This window comes from Triturus cristatus, chromosome 1_2, assembly GCF_964204655.1.
Source record: "Triturus cristatus chromosome 1_2, aTriCri1.1, whole genome shotgun sequence".
NCBI classification, from domain to species: domain Eukaryota; kingdom Metazoa; phylum Chordata; class Amphibia; order Caudata; family Salamandridae; genus Triturus; species Triturus cristatus.
This window is the reverse complement of record NC_140580.1, coordinates 466,148,685-466,167,009: the sequence shown is the minus strand read 5'-3', so window position 1 is coordinate 466,167,009 and position 18,325 is coordinate 466,148,685. Positions and strand designations below refer to the sequence as shown.

The window sequence follows — 18,325 nt, the reverse complement described above, 5'->3', positions numbered from 1 at the left end:
ATGGTCATAGTTTCCATTTTGGCAGTTTGGTATGAAGGTTGCAATCCTCCAGTTTACATTGTGTTGATTGCGCTCTGTTTGCAATGACAATCATCACGTTTGTGAGCATTGTCTAACCTTTGGAATGTTTTGGTAACTGCGTTGTTTGGTATCTTGCTCTTGCTCTCAGTATTGTGCTGATATTCACATTTGTTTTATATTTGCAACAAGTATATATTGTTAATTGCTGCATGCCCTGGTTTTATGCTACTTTTTGTTGCATTTTATTCAAATCTTTATTGAAAATGTGATAATTATGTTGTCCTGTACCTAATCTTTTCCTACACTATCTTACATGACATAAATCTTGACTATTTATCCAGGGCTACCTCAAGAGTCAAGGAATCTTGGGAAGCCAACTATACACTGTAGACCAAGGGTCATATTTATAAGTGGCACAGTGCAGCGCAGCAAGTGACCTTGCTGCGCGGCACCTTGGCCTGGGAAAGGGCAGATATGCACCGTATTTAAGGCATACAGAGCATTCCTGTCCTTTCAAACGGGGCTGGCGCACAATGGTCTGCCTAGCGGCAATGCAGGCACTCTTGCACCATGGTGAAAGAATGCCTGCTTACACGCAGGATTGTTTTTATGCAGGAAGGGGCACCTTTCTGCACAAAAACAATCTATAGAGGCATATTCCTCTATCTATGTTTGCTGCTGCTGCACACATAGAAAGAGGAAATATCTTTTTGGAGCATTCCCAGGTTTACCAGGTTTAGTAAATCTGGAAATGCATCAAAAACCATGGGAGTTGCGTGGGAACACCCATGCAACGCCCATGGAACTCCTCCCTTGCGCGGAATAATGCAATGCAGCGATTTACACAGCTTTGCATTACTCGAGGTTTTTGAAACCATTCAATGCCACACAAAGTGGCTTTGATTGACTTCAAAAAACTGCATGGTGCAAGCATTACTAAACATACACACTCAATTTTGCTAATGTTTGGCTATCCCTCCGACAGCACGAGCGTGAGAAAACTCCTTATTATTAGAATTACCTACTAAATTAGGCGCTGATACAATTTGTAGCGAAAACCCTGTCACAGTTCTTGTAAATTATATTGTCACGCAGGTGTCACAACAGTTCTAACCATGACAACGCTGATGATGGGAGCTAGAACATCACTTCCTAACGCGAATTGCTTCATAAAGGCAATTGATGTTTACCTGGGCATCTGCTTCAGTTTCATCTTTGGGGCCTTGCTGGAATATGCTGTTGCTCATTTCTGCACTCTCCACCGAACAGATTTGAACGCATTTAAAACGGTAAGGTTGTCAGTACTTTTGTGTTTGACACAGATTTACATGTAAACCATGTCTTGTGAATGATAAACTTTAATTTAAAACGTAATACGCCTTGTTATCACAAAACCATTTAAATGCACTACGCCAAGCTTACAATATTGAAACGCATGCAATGTAAAATGTAAAATTATTAGTTTATGTAAGTGGTTCAATAGGAATAACCCTACTGCTACAATAAATCAGTTTTGGTCCTCAGTTAATTGAATGATGACCACTTATTTCTATTCAATAGCACAAGTTAGATTGGTCAATAGGGAAGCAATGGGTAAAAAGCATTTTTGTAATGTTAGTCCAATTCTGATATTGCCATTGCAGGCTGCACTCTTTGGTAGTCAAAAGACACAGCAAGACCTCTGCTTGAATTCTAAGGGGCATATTTACAATGGAAGTGATGTAGTGCTTCGTTAGCATTCTTGGCTTAACGCAGCGCTCCGCCACTTCTGAAACACAGGGCTGCACCATATTTACAAATACATGATGCAGCCCTGCATTTCCCCCTGTGCTGATGCTATATTTAGCTGCCTGGCACCAACGCAGGCACCCTTGCACCATAGTGCAAGGGTGTCTGCATTGAAGTGTAAGATTGTTTATGTGCAGGAAGGTGTCCCTTTAAAGATTGTTTATGTGCAGGAAGGGACACCTTTAAATGGATTTAGATGAAAAATCTTTAAATGGCGTTTTGTAACTTCTATGTGTGCTGCTTAATGCAGCACACATAGAAGTTGCAAAACATCATTTTTTAAATAAATGTTTATGTGCAGGAAGGGACACCTTCCTACACATAAATAATCAATGGCGTTTTGCTGTTTCCATGTGGAAACCGCAAAAATATGGGGCAGCGTCAAAAGCAATGGGTGTTGCGGTGGAACGCCCACCAGAACACCCATTGCCCTTCCCTTTCACGCTAAGTATAGCGTGAAAGGGTGCCTCAGTTACAAGGCAGCGATAAGCCATGTTAAGCGGCTTAACACCGCTTTGTAAATAAGGCGAAGCGCCTATCGCCACCACAGCGTCCAAAAAACTAATGTTGCGGTGGCGATAGGGGTTTGTAACTATGCCTCTCAATGCACAGGACTGCCAATAAACTGTAGTGTTGTGTTATGTTACGTTATATTGTAGTATTTGGTAATATGTTATGTATGTGATAAATATGTTTTGAAATGCATGGTCGTCCGTCAGGGATAATGACCGAAGTGACGACAAGTAAAATGTGTGTGCATGGCAGGGACATAGGAAGCAGCTAGAAATTTAGCCCTTACCTGAATTTGTGATGCTTGTGCCAGTGCTAAATTTGTGAAAAAAGAAGTGCCAGTGGCAGCACCAATGCTAGCACTAACCATTGCACTTCTACAAGAATGCCATTCAGATTATTCCAAGCCCCCAAAGCTTTGAGAATGGCTTGGCTACAGGTATTAATCAATTTAAATGTTTATTTAATTAATAAACAACTGTTCTGTGCTCATCTTAAATTTGGACAAACAGTGCCACCTTGTGGCAGACTGTCTTAATACCAGTGATGAAAATTAAGTGCTGGTACCGAACACTGGATATCACAGGCTCAAATTAAGCACTGTTTATAGCACATACATAAAGTTGAAGCTGCTTACATGCTTTGAGTGCCAGATGGATAAAAGAGACTCCATCTTTGGTTACTCAGCTGGTCATGGTTACTTTGAGTACATTGTAGTCTCCTGGTCGCTGCGGGCCATTTGGATAGTTACGTGTCGGTTTTGATCTAAGAAATTCAGGGCTCTGTTTTTCTCAATTAAATGTCATGACATAAAGTGTGGCAGTCTATGTCCTTGGCACCTCACTACACCTTAGAAAAACTGTTGATGAATTTCCCTGAGTGCAAATGCTACAGGAATGTTGCCGAGATATAATAGAACATTTTCACACTTTGTTTAGTTCCACGAGTGATTCTTCAACACTTTCACTAATGGTGTTTGACATTAAGGAGCCATTGTCATTATCCAAAACTAAAACAAGGACTAAACCAGAGATTAGAATGTAGAATGTTTATAACTGAATCAGAATAATGATGGTGAGAATAAAGCTATTAACGTTGCCATGAAGCTCGTTTTTGTCAGTTGATACAATACCACGTAAGCTTATTTAAAATATCTCCCACTATTTGCAGGGAACTTGAATGTCACCTCTGAAGCTGCTGAAAACAGTGCTACTGAGATCATGCTGAGGAAAAGTGTCAAGGGTTCACTGGAGCTGCTTGTCTTTACAAACACCATTGGTGCGAGTGCGCACACCAGCCTGCAATGGCAGGCTGGACCCTGGTCTTAAAACATAAAGGTGCAAGTGTGCACCCACCGGTCGGCCATGGTAGAACTGACTGACATTAGAGAAGCCTATTGCATCTCAACGCAAGGGGAGAGCGACCACCACCCCAAATATTAACTCCATCATTTAACTTTCCCTGTCATCAGGCAATTGCACACACTGTTACTCAGAGAACTTAAGGAGAATGAAATGGACGACCTGTTCCATCCCCTCCATAACATAAAAATGCAGATCTCTTCTTTGTTTATTGAGCGAAAAAGACGTTGTCATCAGCGACAGCTGGGAAGCTTTTGAAAATCGATTAATTTGTGAATTACCGTCCATGTGTCGTAACCAGCAACCCATAACACAATCTCGCATTTCATTAGAAACTTAAAAGTTAAAATCTCTAAGAAACTTGGCCCTACGCCAGGCTAGGAAAAGCCTAGGAAATGCAACCCTATTCAATAACTACAAGCGAGCTCAAAAAGCTTTCAGGTCATCCATTCACAGGGACAAACAAATAGCGTCTGACCAGATCTGGCTAAAACTAGTTCATACAAGTAAGATTTCTAACACAAAGTCATTTTGGTCGCTAGTTAATAGGGGGCCACTAGGCGGAAGCGGGCATGGTAGCTCAAACATAAGCGAAGAAGAATGGACCCTGTGTTTAACAAATCACTTTAGCGATTATACAAGCAGGGATGGGTATTCTAACTGTTTACCACAAAAGAGCTGCTCCTAGTGTGATAACCCAAACGAGTTACAAGAACGTCGTAAGTGTGGGCATCTCACAAAAAGACACAGTCGGGAGGACCGGGAGCGGACGTATAGGATTCGGGACGCATCCATCACATGTCATAAGGACAAAAACTGTGGATTCCCTCCACCCCTTTCCCCATGGGACAAGTTGTCCATTTAACTAGGGCTTCACCTTTGGAAGCAGCTATTAAGCAGTGAAGTGTGACCAACGCCATACTCACAAAGTGGTAAATTCTTACCAATATTTTGTAAGAACGGAGCCCCTTTTCTCATTTCTAGGTCCTGATGAATGCCATGGACCCAATCGGGCCGCTTAGGCAGAAACATGTCGACCATTCACTAGACGGTAGGGGCCACTAACCACCCCAATTACCGTCACTTTCTCATTTTAATATCATATAGTTTTCATTTCACATTAAAAACGCCGCTGACTACTATAATGATTTTTAACCTCACTCACATATACACGGGCCCCCATTTAGTCACTTAGAAGTGCATCCTTGTCGTCAAGTGTATGCCCGCCCTCCATCAAACGAAGGTTTTGGAGGGCGAGGACTGGTCAATGATGAAGCATGACACCAGGTGGTGTGTGAGACCTGTCCGTAACTTTTTGTGAGATGCCCACACTTACGACGTTCTTGTAACTCGTTTGGGTTATCACACTAGGAGCAGCTCTTTTGTGGTAAACATTTAGTACTGGAGGCTGCTAGCTCCTAGAACCCCACGCCTCTCGTTCCCTCCTCCACACATTCAGTGGAGTATTCTTGTGATTAGATGGGTATTCTAACTCCCTTCCATCAACAGAATCAGGGCCACCACCACTTGAAGCCAAAAGTATAAGCAAGACTGGGCATATTAATTTAGTCAATCATGCTCAGGAAGCAATAATAAATAACAGAAAGGACAAGCTTGAAGATACCATGATAGAGATTTTGACAGCACCTGAAGTACGTGGAAATAATATTGCCCACACAATTAGTAAAGCCAGTTTAGAAGGAGCTCCTGGTCCTAATGGCCTTCCCCAGGCCCTATTTTAATTGGATGTAAGCCTGTGGTCAGAACACTTGGCTCCCCTGTTTTCATACTGAAGGCTTAACCATAACATCCTGGAGTCATGGACAGGAGCCATCATACACCCCATCTATAAAGGTGGTAGGAGAAAAATTACAGTATGATAGCTGTTCTTAACGTGGAAGCTAAATACTATGCTAGTATCTTATTGGAAGAGGCCTTGGCAGAAACAACAGGGTGCCTCCCTTTAACCAGACCGGCTTCGTGGCAAAGTCAGGAACTACAAGAAACCTACTTGCACTATCCGTGTTGATGGAAAAAGCAGCAGTCCAATGTATCCAACTCCACTGCTGCTTTGTCGACTTCAAAGTGGCCTTTGATCGGGTGCCACGGGGTCACCTATGGCAAAAATTGGAGAGCTGCAGAATACCGCTGGCCCTTCTAAAAGCCATAATCCAACTCCACTCAAACACCTGGATTCAATAAAGTTGGGAGAGGGCTCCCATGTTTCAAGGAAGATACAGACTGCAAGTGGAGTCAAACAAGGCTGCGTGTTGGTCCCACTCCTTTTTAACCTCTTCATCTCAGACCTATCTCACTCACTTGACAATGTTAACTCCCACCCCCCTCAAATAGACGGAACGCGTACCAGCAATCTGCTATATGCTGTCACCTTGTCTTATTAAGTCACACAAGAGTCGAGTTACAGAGGCTACTCGATCAGCTGCTCCCCTACACAACAAATAACTCCCTTGAATTAAATCTGTCAAAAACATTCACCGTTGGGAAGCGGAAGCAGCAGAGAGGCGGGTGGTTCTTCAACAGCAAAAACATTGAAACAGTATCCTATTATAAATACTTGGGTATTTTTTGTATTCCAGAGGTTCCTTTTCAAAGCAGAAAGAAGTGGTAAGGGCTAGAGCCATGTCACTCGAGGTTGCCTCAGCAAAACTGGCGAAATCGCTACTCGGCCCAAGCCTAACTCCACTGCTAACTGTAATAAAGGCAAAGATCACAAGTTCCCTATCATACGGGCATGAGATCATGTTGGGGGTAATGAGTATTACATTGAACAAATTAACTACCAAAATCTTCAAACGAGCATGGCGCTTGCCAAGATCCTCATCGCCAGCCCAAGTCAGGCTAGAACTCGGCCTATTAGATCACCATGGCGTCAAGGCCAGCGCATTCATCAAGCTCTGTAACAGATTGCGCAACTCTCGGGAAGGTAGCCTGGAGGCAAGACTCTGGAACGAAATATTGACCAGCCAAAAACATCAGCACCATCTGGAACATTCTCTGCAGTTACTCGGTGTCAAGGAATACTGGGGAAAAAACCCATCCCAGCAGGCGTTAAAATCTGTCATCAAGAGAAGTTTCCAGCTCTGGTCGTTTCATTCTGACAGGGCAAAACTGTCTAGAAGGAAACACGCTTGGCGGTTATTTCTGACTTCAAACTGGGGGTCGAATCACCTTATCTATCTAGCACATATGCACTTTTATGGAAGCTAAAGTTTACGGCACTGAGGATGGGCGAATGGCCTTTTTTAAAGGGCAGTTCCCTAGTGTTAATACCGAATGTAGGGAGTGCGGCTACCATTCAGAAGCAATGGAGCACATAGTCTGTGCATTGCTTAAGGACTGAAGGACCGTGCTGAGGGATGAATGGAACAAACTCGGAGTTCGAACATGCCGACAGGCTATAATAGCAGCCATGAACCCAGAAAACACGATGCTGAACATTCGGTTTACTAAATTTGTTACCAGAGTGGCCATAACACTTGGGAAAAACAGGGCCGTAAATCCCTTTGCCTCTGACTGCACCGCCAAGCTGCCCTTTGATCAATTTACGAAACCTCGATCCTCCTGTGTTGTTTATCCGAACATTGTTTCTTCTCTAATCTTAATTGCTCACAGCTCCCATTTTAAAACCCTTTTGAAGATTTATGTCTGGCTGTTCCTTTCTAGATTTTAAAAATGATACTACGATCATCTGGCATCCAAGGTTTTGGACATCAACGGCAATTAATCAATTCGGGACATTTTACCTTAACCCATTTTTAGCTAGATTATTGTACTTGTTTAGTACCAACATGTTGTCTTTGCAACTTTTTGTATACATGAAATACACGTTTTTAAAAAGGTTTATGGTTTTAAGTAATCAAACAATAAAGATTAATTCAATTCAATTCACTTTCACTAATGCTGTTTGACATTAAGGAGCCATCGTCATTATCCAAAATTAAAACAAGGACTAAACCAGAGATTAGAATGTTTATAACTGAATCAGAATAATAATGGTGAGACTAAAGCTATTAGTGTTGCGATGAAGCTCGTTTTTGTCAGTTGATACAATACCACATAAGCTTAGTTAAAATCTCTCCCACTATTTGCGGGGAACTTGAATGTCACCTCTGAAGCTGCTGAAAACAGTGCTACTGAGATCATGCTGAGGAAAAGGGTCAGGATTCACTGGAGCTGCTCGTCTTTACAAGCACCATTGGTGCGAGTGCGCACACTAGCCTGCAATGGCAGGCCAGCCACTCTTAGCACACTCTCAGTGCCAGGTGCACACCAACTTGCACTGGCAGGCCGGACCCTGGTCTTAAAACATACAGATGCGAGTGTGCACCCACCGGTCGGCCATGGTAGATCTGACTGACATTAGAGAAACCTCAGGTGAGCACCGCTTCATTACGGTCGCAAAAAGGGTGCTTGCACTTTCACGCTGCACTTACAGTGTGAAAGTGCCCCAGGCCCTGGAGCCTTAACCAGAGAATCAGCCACACCCACGAAGTGTCCCATAGGAAGAGCCGACCACCTAGTTAGGGAAGCCCCACATGGAGTTCTTTCCTATTCGGGCAGTACACACACAGATGGACCTAGCCGGCCACTCACCTACCCCGGTTTGGTGATAGTAATCGGCCCCCTCAGGGTTGGCTATGGAGTGAGAAATTTTTGACAGGCTATTCAGGTGGGTGCCACAATAAGTACGGCGTCTCCCTATTAGCCTGTGTCGAACTCGCCCTGGGTATGTGGTGTACCTTTTTAGAGGGAACTTACAGATATGACACCTAACCCAATCAAGTAAGCACCCTAACCTGACATGTGCAGGAAGGGCACACACACTTTCCAGCTGCAGTCCAGTGGGAAAGTGTTTAGAGTCCTAAGGTCAGGAAAAGAGAGTTGGTAAAAACCAGGAGGGCAAAAAGTAAAAAGCTTTAGGGAAATCCCCTTATGAAGGGCATATCCAACACTAGCTCACACTCATCTTAATGACAAGTATGCTAAGATATCTTTTGGAGTGAGAGCTGAAGTCACCAATAGAATACCCATTAGCAAAGGGATAAGATAGAGCAGTGTGAATTGTTGCATGCCTTTTAACCTTCTTATTAGTGCCAGGGACTAGGACTTTAAGATTCGAGCATGAGCATTTCCATACTGAGCAGTACACCTACCCCAAACCTCTTCTTTCCTAATGATACTTTCAATATTACAGTGAATAGGCCAAAAACGCTTCTGCAGCAGGTAAGCAGTTCTGAATGTTCTCAAATATAAATTGATAGACTTCATCCTTAAGAAAAATTCAAAATTATGCTTTAATATTAATTCTTGTCAGGTTTCTTCTGCAAATTTTGCAGTTGCAGGGGAAAACAAACAAAATCAAAGGTGAGATTGATGGTTTCCCTACTAGGCAGAACACTGACATTTTAGGGCCTGATTACGATGGCGTACTGATTTCTGTCCGACCGCCATCGTCCCAGGGATGGGGACCGCCCGCCTATAAGGCGGCGGCCCCACATATGGCATTATAATGCGCCCGCCACCACGGCAGTCGCAAGAGCCATGTTTTCCATTGCGGCGGGTGCTGCTGGCTGCAACACCCGCCACATTGAAAAAAATGCAAGTTTTGCATTTCCCTGCAATACGTGGCATGCACCATGCGGTGCCTGCCACATGGTGCAGGGAAAAAGTGCAAAACTGATCTGCCCCAGCTCAAGGGGGGTGCGCAACAGGCCCCCAAAGTCCATCCCCGCCAGCATTTCATGGCGGGTGAACCGCCATGGAAAGACTGGTGGGGATCCAGCTTCGTAATCAGACCGGCTGAGCCTTCTAGGCACCGCCGGCATGCATTGGATGCCAAGGGCCTGCACTGCCCTGGCAGGCTTAAGAAGCCCATCAGATTTGTGGAGGTCAGAGTTCCCTACCACCACAAAATATGGCGGGCCGGAAAAGGCCTCAAGATTGTGGTGAACCCGCCACTGGCAGCCTGTCGGTGGCGGGTTCACCGCAATCGTAATCAGCCCCTTAGTCTGTGATGGAATGTTGGCCTAGGGGTGTGAATATGTTAGTCGAATTGTAATTATTTGTATAAAAAAAATGATGGTCTGACTGTTAAAAACACACAAATCAAATAAACAGTAAAAAGGTAATAAAGTAAATACTGCATGCCAGAAATGTGTGCTTTGCATGGTCTCCCCATCTTCATGGGCCTTGATAGATGATTTCTGGGACTCAAGGCAGTTTGAGTTTGCTAAAAAAGGCCCTTATTGAATGTGTCTTTCCCCAGAATGTGGAAACCTTTCAGTATTCAGTTGTCACAATTGACTCTTTAGAAGTCAGCTGTAAGGTGTGCACAAAGGACGGTGGCTTCATGGAAGTAAAAGCACAAATATGAGCAGCAGATACCTTTTTCTCTACTCACACTTGAGGCACGACATGAGAACGTGAGCTGAGAAGCAGCCATGTACCAGCTATAAAAGGCCAGGATGTGAAAAGTAAGAACAAATCCATTTTTATATTTACAGTGACATATCTATAGCTTTGTAAGCAGGAGCGTCTTGTGCAGGTAAGAGCGGTGGGCGGTGGCGTGGGCGAACTCGGCAAACCACGATGAAGGAAAGGTAATTACAGCTTTTCACACCTCATTCACTGTTGAATAGGAGTGCTGAACAGTAAGATGTTCTAAGCTTAATCTGCTTAAAGGACCATCCTGTCCCAGTCAGATCTCATCTGCCTGCCAAAAGGTCCTCTGACAGCCATTTTCTTTGAGGTCTTAGGTGATGGCAGACCTGGAGGAGCCACTGACCCTGGTGAATGAGATTATGTTCCCAAAAGGAGTGCAAGTTTTCTTTGGTCCTATAGGAATCCAACATAGATGGCTTTGGGAGGAGTTAGGAGACAAAGGGAATACTGGGCTAGATCCAGGTCTGCCATATTAGAAAACTAGAAAACAACTGGTTCATGATGTTGGAAAAGACAAGCAGAATATGAGAGAAATCTACTTGGATTCAATTAGTCATTCTCGGACCACAGCTGAGTTCATCCCAACTGCTTATAAAACAGAGAACTCAATTGGAATGAAGGAGATTAGATGATCTTTGTGGTGAAGAACCGACGAGCGGAGCTAATCTGATGGGCAGAGAATATGACCTCCTGCTGACCGACAAAGATAAGGGGATGAGAAACCTGATTGGAAGAGCTCTTCCTGCTGTAGAACCTCTTTTCTTGAGACTGTGAAGGTAAGGAAGATTAAATGAACATGCATTGCTGCATCTGTCTGGAAGAAAGCCAACAAGAATTGCAGAGAATGGACTGTTGACTCTGGCCCTGAATTGGAACACCAGAGTAGATATATTAGAGCTACTGCTGAAAGAAGGAACTTAGAAAAGGATCTATTCTCCTCTTCTGGAGAATCAGCATAAGAGGCAAAGTTTGCCTGAAAACAACAAAGCTTTTGCTTCTAATATTTGCTGTGAAGTTTGAAAACTGTATCCGTTTTTGTGGAGCATTAATTTACCACAGCTCCCATTCACGCCCCACTGAAGATTTCAAACATCCAAAAATGCTTCTAAGCCCAAGAGTAAAACCTCTGACAAGGGTAAACTAAAAACCCCTATTCGACCTCGCTCAGTAAATAATTGGCCAAAAATGGTGGCTTAGTCTCAGTACTACATAAAAATAGATTAGGGAAATACAAAACCCTGCACAAAATCATGCACCCAAATATCTTTCATTATGTTTTTGTTTTATTCTATAGTGGGCAAAGTAACTATTTGGATAATTTCATAACTCCTGACACGCGAATCCTATTTTAGTCATTTTGTGTTCATTTTAATCATGGTATCTAAAGTGGATTTGGAATTTTGACATATTTGTTTCTTAGCTGTGATGTGTTAGCTTTGTTTGCTGTACATATATCACATGCTTTATGCTTTTTTCTGAAGTAGGGCTCCTCGTTTGTACCAAGCTATCAAGTGTAAGCTAGGGACAGTTCTCAGTAAACCTTTTATTTATTAGAAACTAAATTGTTCATGTAAAGATCAGAATAAAACTGTAGCTTTTCTCACTTATACTTTACCATGCACACAATGCATGTGAATATGTTCACTCACCATAAAGAATATTAACCCCATTTCAATCAATTTAGATAGGAAGGCCTGTAAGGTTGTATTTTGAGTTCAGCTACTGCACCACAAGATTGCTCAGATACTGTCACCAGGAAAAGGATTTACACTACTGGGTGAAGAGATCAATGGAAAGCCTCACCAATCCAAGGGAGGAGTGTCCATGACGAGTGTCAGATCTGCAGTCTGAGGGGGTTTCTTTTGAATCTGTCGCCCCACAAACTGTGCCTAAAAAGGCAGCAAATGCAAGGAGGCCAAATGCAAGGACAAATATGGTTGAGCTGCAGAGATGTTTTCATAGATGTGCTTCTCAAATTATGGGGTCGATTTAATAATTGTGTTGAAACCTCAGTGATTTATGAACCAATGATCTTCACTCTGAAAATGTCATTCCCTAAGCCCCTATAAGTGTGGGCTGTAGGAACATGTGAATAAGGGTCTGGGAAGACTACACCAGCAATCCCTACACTGGATCCGTGCAAAACAATTATCATTATAGGAACTGAAGACATCCACTCTTAGGCTAGTTACCTTTTCAACTATATATTAGAGTAATCCCTGCACCCTTATCAATATGCAAAAACCTAATAACATTTTGGGCGCCGGGGGCACATGGGCCTTTGTTTGATAGCTTTAGTAAATAACATACTCAGTAAACATGACACAGTTTGCCTCTGGACTACTCCCAACTTAAATTAAAAGCTTCATCCTTTTCAGGATAAAGCAATGAGACAATATAGCTCATATCATGGTCTACTGTGATTCTCAGGTGTTTTTTTATGCTTCTAAAAAGTATACATGCCATACTCCTAAACAGGATAGGAGACTACTGTATTTTAAGAAATTAGGTACAATTTTAGCTTTCTCCCACTGAAAGTTTCCTCTACCCTGATTTTGTCTCCAAATCTATCTAGCATATGTTCTCTAATGTTAGCATATATATGCCAAACAGCCTGTTTGACAATGCTATTTGCACATCGTAGTGATAGCATTTTGTGAAAATAACACCATTGGACAGCTTAAATTGAACATTTTCCTTCTCCAAACATTCATTTTCACTCCTTAATGAATTTACTCACAGCTAAAATAACATAATTTTCGTGTTATTTTACACGTGAGTATATAAAGAAATTGTGGTTTTGGATGTTGCACGTTGGAGACACCTGCAAAAATTGTTGAACACCCACAAACCTGCAGGTGGGAGCTCACAAATCCTTTGCAGGTAGTTTCCCACCATGAAAAGTCTTGGAGATCCACTCCTGTTAACAAGGAGCAAGTCTGCTTTCGGAATTATAAAGGTGAGAAATATTAGAGCCAGCAGTGGTGAGGGGGTTTCTTCACAGGAAACATGTTTTACAGTAGAGGAAATGAACATCTTAGGGTCCTATGTACTAAAAGAGTGAAGTATTTGCAAATTGCACTCAACTATTTGGGACCATCCTTCAATTTTGTGATGCGACCTTTGTACTTACAGGCAGTATCACAAAACCTCCAGTTGCATGTGATCTCCAATTGCAGAAAGATCTGCCTGATGTATATTAATTATGCAGTTTGCTATTTTCGACCCCCTTACAGTTGTGGCTCCTCTGCTAAGGTGGAGGAGCCTCGCCCCACTGCTCTTAGAGCAGCGCAACAAGGAAAATAATATGATAATAACACATTGTTATTATCATTTTATTTTTGTGTACAGAGCGAGGTCGGGTGGGGCAGGGCTGGTTCACAGGAGGAGAAGTGGTATGGGCACTAATAAGTGTGCATGACTGTCCCAAGGCTATGCCTCAGCAGCTAAACAGCCGCTCAGAAAAATCGAAACGCAGCTGACATGCTTGTGACAAATGCCAAAAGAACAATTAATGGAGAGAAGGCAACACAATGTCGAACATTCGCCCCAGTACAGCGATCTGGGTATAAACCTATCATTTTTTTGCTCTCCATGCTATTCCAGTTCAGATCCAGCCATTTGCAAATCAGCCTTGACCCTGTTCCACATGTGAACAATCCAACCCCAACTGCCAGGCCAGGCCCTCCCTGGACTGGAAACAAGCATCCTGGGACCGGTATCGCGGCATCAACCCTCATCAGCCAGGCTAGCATGACTCCAGTGGCATGGAGAGCACAAGACCCACGTCTGAGCATACCCGTCCCACTCGGGGTGACAAATGCAAAAAGAACAATTGAGGGACAGAATGCTGCACAATCTCCCGAGTACAGAGATCTGGGCATAAATCCATAGTTTTTTTGCTCCCCATGCCATCCCAGGTCAGACCCATCGCAGCGGTGTTGGGGCATCGCCCCTCATCAGCCAGGCTAGCTTGACTTGAGCGGCATGGAGAGAGCACGGACCCACGTATGCTTGTGGCAGCAGCGTTGTGGTTGGCTCAGGGCAATCTGGGAGCTTCCTGCTTCTGGAAGTCAGGAGGAAGAAAAGAGGATGGAGGAGATGCGGCAGCCGTAACCAGGAAAGTGATTATTTTTCAACCACCCCACCCGATCGTCCCACCACCCCCGTTCCTTAGCAGCCGCCACTGCCCACGTACCACAAACACAGGTATGGAGGCCTGCAAGGAATAGTACACCATTATCCTTCTGTTGCATTCCAAAAGGGAAAAGCAGGTTACATTCCTTAAATGAACTGGATCTGTTTGTAAAAACAAAGATTCCAGTTTGTAAAACATTGGGGAAAGCAGACAGTGGCCCTCTGGACCACTGCCTGCTTCCCTCTGAGGCTTCCAACAGCATTCTCCAGCGGGGCTCCCAAAAGAAACACCTTCAACTATGTGAATTACCCCATCCCTTGGGGTGTCTCTAATAATCAATGGTTAGGGTTACACACCATTGATGCATTACACTTCAACTTGCATTTAGGGCTGTACACACCTTTCAAGCCCCTTCCTAACTGCATATTGGATCACCAAACCCATTGTATAGTCACAAACACTGTGATGTTACGAATTGCAGGGATGCATTTTCAAAATTCTCTCAGGGAGAACGATTCACCAGTTCAATGCCAGTTTCAGTTCCAAATGTGTAAGTGTTTTGCCTTTGCTTACTCCCTGACTACTGTGACAGCCACATATTTCAATGTATACAACTGTATATCTTTGTGACCTTCAGGAAAATGAGAAATGTGATCCACATGCAAAAATGAACCTCTGTGAGCAAATATCTAACTTTCTTTGTGAATCGTGACAAATATTCTAAGAATAGAATCTAGAACATTAGATTGAGTGTTCAATCATCATGGCTGCATAACTGCTGTGTTTCTTGGAATCACCATGGCCATTCAAAAAGATATTGCTTATTGATTCAACAATATTGGTTTTGGCAGCCTACAGTTTTTGTTTCCTGGCTCACTTGTATTGCAAGTATCCTTTTCCATCCCCTAAAATCAATTTAATTATCAATCACAAATACCTGAAAATGTTGCATTTTTTTTTAGGATGATGCAGAGGATGAAGAAGAGAGGGAGATCAATGGGATCATTTCTGCAATTTCCAAAAGTAAGGCGGCTGCCAAAAGCAAATTAACCAATAACAACCACACAGAAGACAGAACTAGCAGAAAACATGAGAAAGGCAAAAGCAGTCGATGCAACAGCACATCGATGTCTGTGATGAAGAGGCTCTTCTGTATTTTCGACTGTTTTCAAGTGAATAATCCACACCACATCGACAATTATGCACGGCTCTCCTTCCCAATATCGTTTATGTTAGTAAATTTAATCTACTGGGTGTATTATTTGTACTTTTGAGCCCCTGAAATTTCGAACTTATCTACTGTACAAATGAACAACCAAACGGACAGTGCCCAGGGCAAATAATGAAGATTGTATTTCCGCGTCTTGGAAATATTGTGGGGCTGTAGCAAAGGATTGCTCCTTGCATCGAGTGGACCTTCCTTGAGTCTTCTGTAAAGGGATCGAATCACTATACCTGTGTCATGACTCTTGCATGCAAAGCCCTCCTGTGCCATTTCTTATGTGCCAGGGCTGACGGATGTTTTTAAAGGTTAATGGTAAACATATCTATAAGATATGACTTAAGTTTACAGGTGTGCTTAACCTATACATGTACTAAATATTTTTGAAAGGGGGCTCAATAAACAGTAATGTATTTATTTGTTTTGTGCAATCCTCTGTGCCCTGGCTTTTGTACATTTTAGGCAGAACACAGAATGTTCAAAGAGGATGCTGTGCTTATATTCTGCCAAGGATGTTATATTACAGATATTTATATTGAAGGTGTTGAGAATAGCTGTAAAATATGTGAGTATCAATCTCTAAATATACCTTTGTGTAATTACGCCTTAAGGTTAAAACATTTAGGACACAATAACTTAGTCTTATTGCAAAAATGAGATGCCAATAACGGTCTGATCTTATTCAGCTGTGACTAATAGTTGTCCTTCATCCTCCTAGCAACTCGATGCTTGATCAATGTTTATTTTGCTCTAGTGCCATGATTGATAGTTCTGGAAATGTATCAAGATTCTTCAGCCAAATTCAAGAAATGCTGCATACTTTAAATCGTCCCCTAACACATAATGGGCTCTATTCACGAAAGATCTCATAAAAGGATGTACTGAAATTTGCATCTTTAACTGAGCATACTTTTATAGGTTTGTATTAATACACAAACATTACCAGAAGTATGCCTGGAAAGCCAACTAAGGCACAGTACTGCTGTCCAACTTCTGGGAATGTAATGTAAAGTTTTCTAAATGCTACTATGTTCCCCCCTACATGGAATTCTTCAAAGTGAACAACTCTACACAGGTGGAATGGGACTTCCTCTGTAAATTCATATAGTTTTCTCTGCAGAACATATATTTCTCCTAATGGAACCAGACCTTTCCCTACACCACAAGCAAATCTGTGGATGGTTCATGCCCCTTCCCAACCTGGAAGAGGATAGAGTGACCTCCTCAAACTCAATCCATGTTATAAAGGAAACTATTTCCATTGCTGGGTTTTGTCCTGACACCCTAATTCATTTTGGGTTTTGTAGTCTTTTGTCTATTTTCATTGAACACCCGATGAAAACCCAGCTTTGGAAACAGTGTTTGTGATGACTAGGAGTAAGGTGGCCAGCCCAGAATGAGAGTGACTCCAGCCATTGGTGTAAGTAAATGTCTGACCATTTCCATGGTGGAAAGGGGTCTGAGAGCAGTTTGGGAATGTCCACAAATGTACATGTTTGGTGGTGTTCAGAAATTGCCAAGTTAAAAAACGCCTTGGAACACCCACTTCAAACCACTTGAGTGGGGTGTACCATCAAAGATGTCTCCATACTATTGAAATCAAAATCCTAATTAGTATATGCAGGTACGTCAACCAAGTATCTTCTTGCCAGGCATAAAAAGGCAAATTCAGTCATAAACGTATGTTCATGACTGTATTTAGCTTTGTGAAAATGGCCCGAACTAGTTTTTCTATTATTCCAACAATGTCTAGAACTGAAAACTGAAGACACGATTTATTTAATGAATGAAACTCTCCTTACAGTTTCAAAACTATCACAATCTTTAGTCAACAAAAAATACATTTCTGTTTAGGGACAGTTTTACAGAGCCTTTTGCACACCTACATTGAACACAGTAGTGAGCAATGATCAATTTGTGCAAGTAAGTTCCCCATCCTGACTCAGCAAATCAGGATTGGGGGATTTTACATACACAAAATGCATGTACCAATTTGGAAATTGGGCATAGAAGTAAAAGTATGTGTAGACCCACAAACTTGTAAGTGTGCCTTTATGTACTTCTTCCCAATAGTTCCCTCATTAAAAAAATGTACAATTTCGTAAGTCAAAAGCAGAGAGAAAAGAAGCATTTCTAGGATGAGTTTGGGAAGGGAATACCCATGTTTATTGAGGCTATTGGCTAACAGGGTTCTCAGTGGGTGAATGTGTCCTGTCTATGAAGGAACAGAACAAACATTAAGCAGAAAACCCATGCATGCATAGTTTTCAATGAGGTGGAACTTTACACGTGTTATTTTTATCCATTTGAGGACTCGATGAAATCAACACCTGCCTTTAATTCCCTTCAAACTGTTGAGTAAGTCTAATGAAAGCTGGACATTTTGGGAAGAGCAATTAATGATTTCGACTTCCACAGTTTTGTCACTTAGACCATATTTCAGAATTCACGGATATCCATTTTCAGCAACTCTTGGGCAAGGAAGGTCTCCATACCTGAGCCCTACCAGAATGTGGGCTTGTGATCTTACTCGAATAGAGACCAGCTTAATGTTGGAATGCAGTTTTTAATGATAAAAATGTATTGACTAAAAGTGATTCAATGTTTACATGTTTACACTCAACTCACCTATTCTGGCAGTTGACATTTCTAAGAAATATGTTCCATCCTAAAATTATATAAACTTTTATGTCTGAAGAAATACATCCCTGTGTGTTTGGTGTTTGCTATAAATTCTCATGCTGGTCAATTACAGCATGTGAAGTTCTCTAATCCAGAAGATACAACAGTGGATAAATTGACCATCTGTACTTGGAGGAGCCG

The 18,325-nt window shown here is 42.3% G+C and overlaps 1 protein-coding gene across 1 annotated transcript in view; it reads left to right on the top strand.

The window, feature by feature from the left end:
- LOC146867498 (gamma-aminobutyric acid receptor subunit pi-like) overlaps positions 1-18,106 on the top strand; it is a 624,891-nt gene extending 606,785 nt beyond the window's left edge. The window contains exons 9-10 of the mRNA XM_085614996.1: positions 1,117-1,310; positions 15,243-18,106. Coding sequence (XP_085471122.1) covers positions 1,117-1,310; positions 15,243-15,554 — 506 coding nt within the window. The 3' untranslated portion in view covers positions 15,555-18,106. The remainder of the gene's footprint in view (positions 1-1,116; positions 1,311-15,242) is intronic.
- Positions 18,107-18,325: the final 219 nt, after the last annotated feature.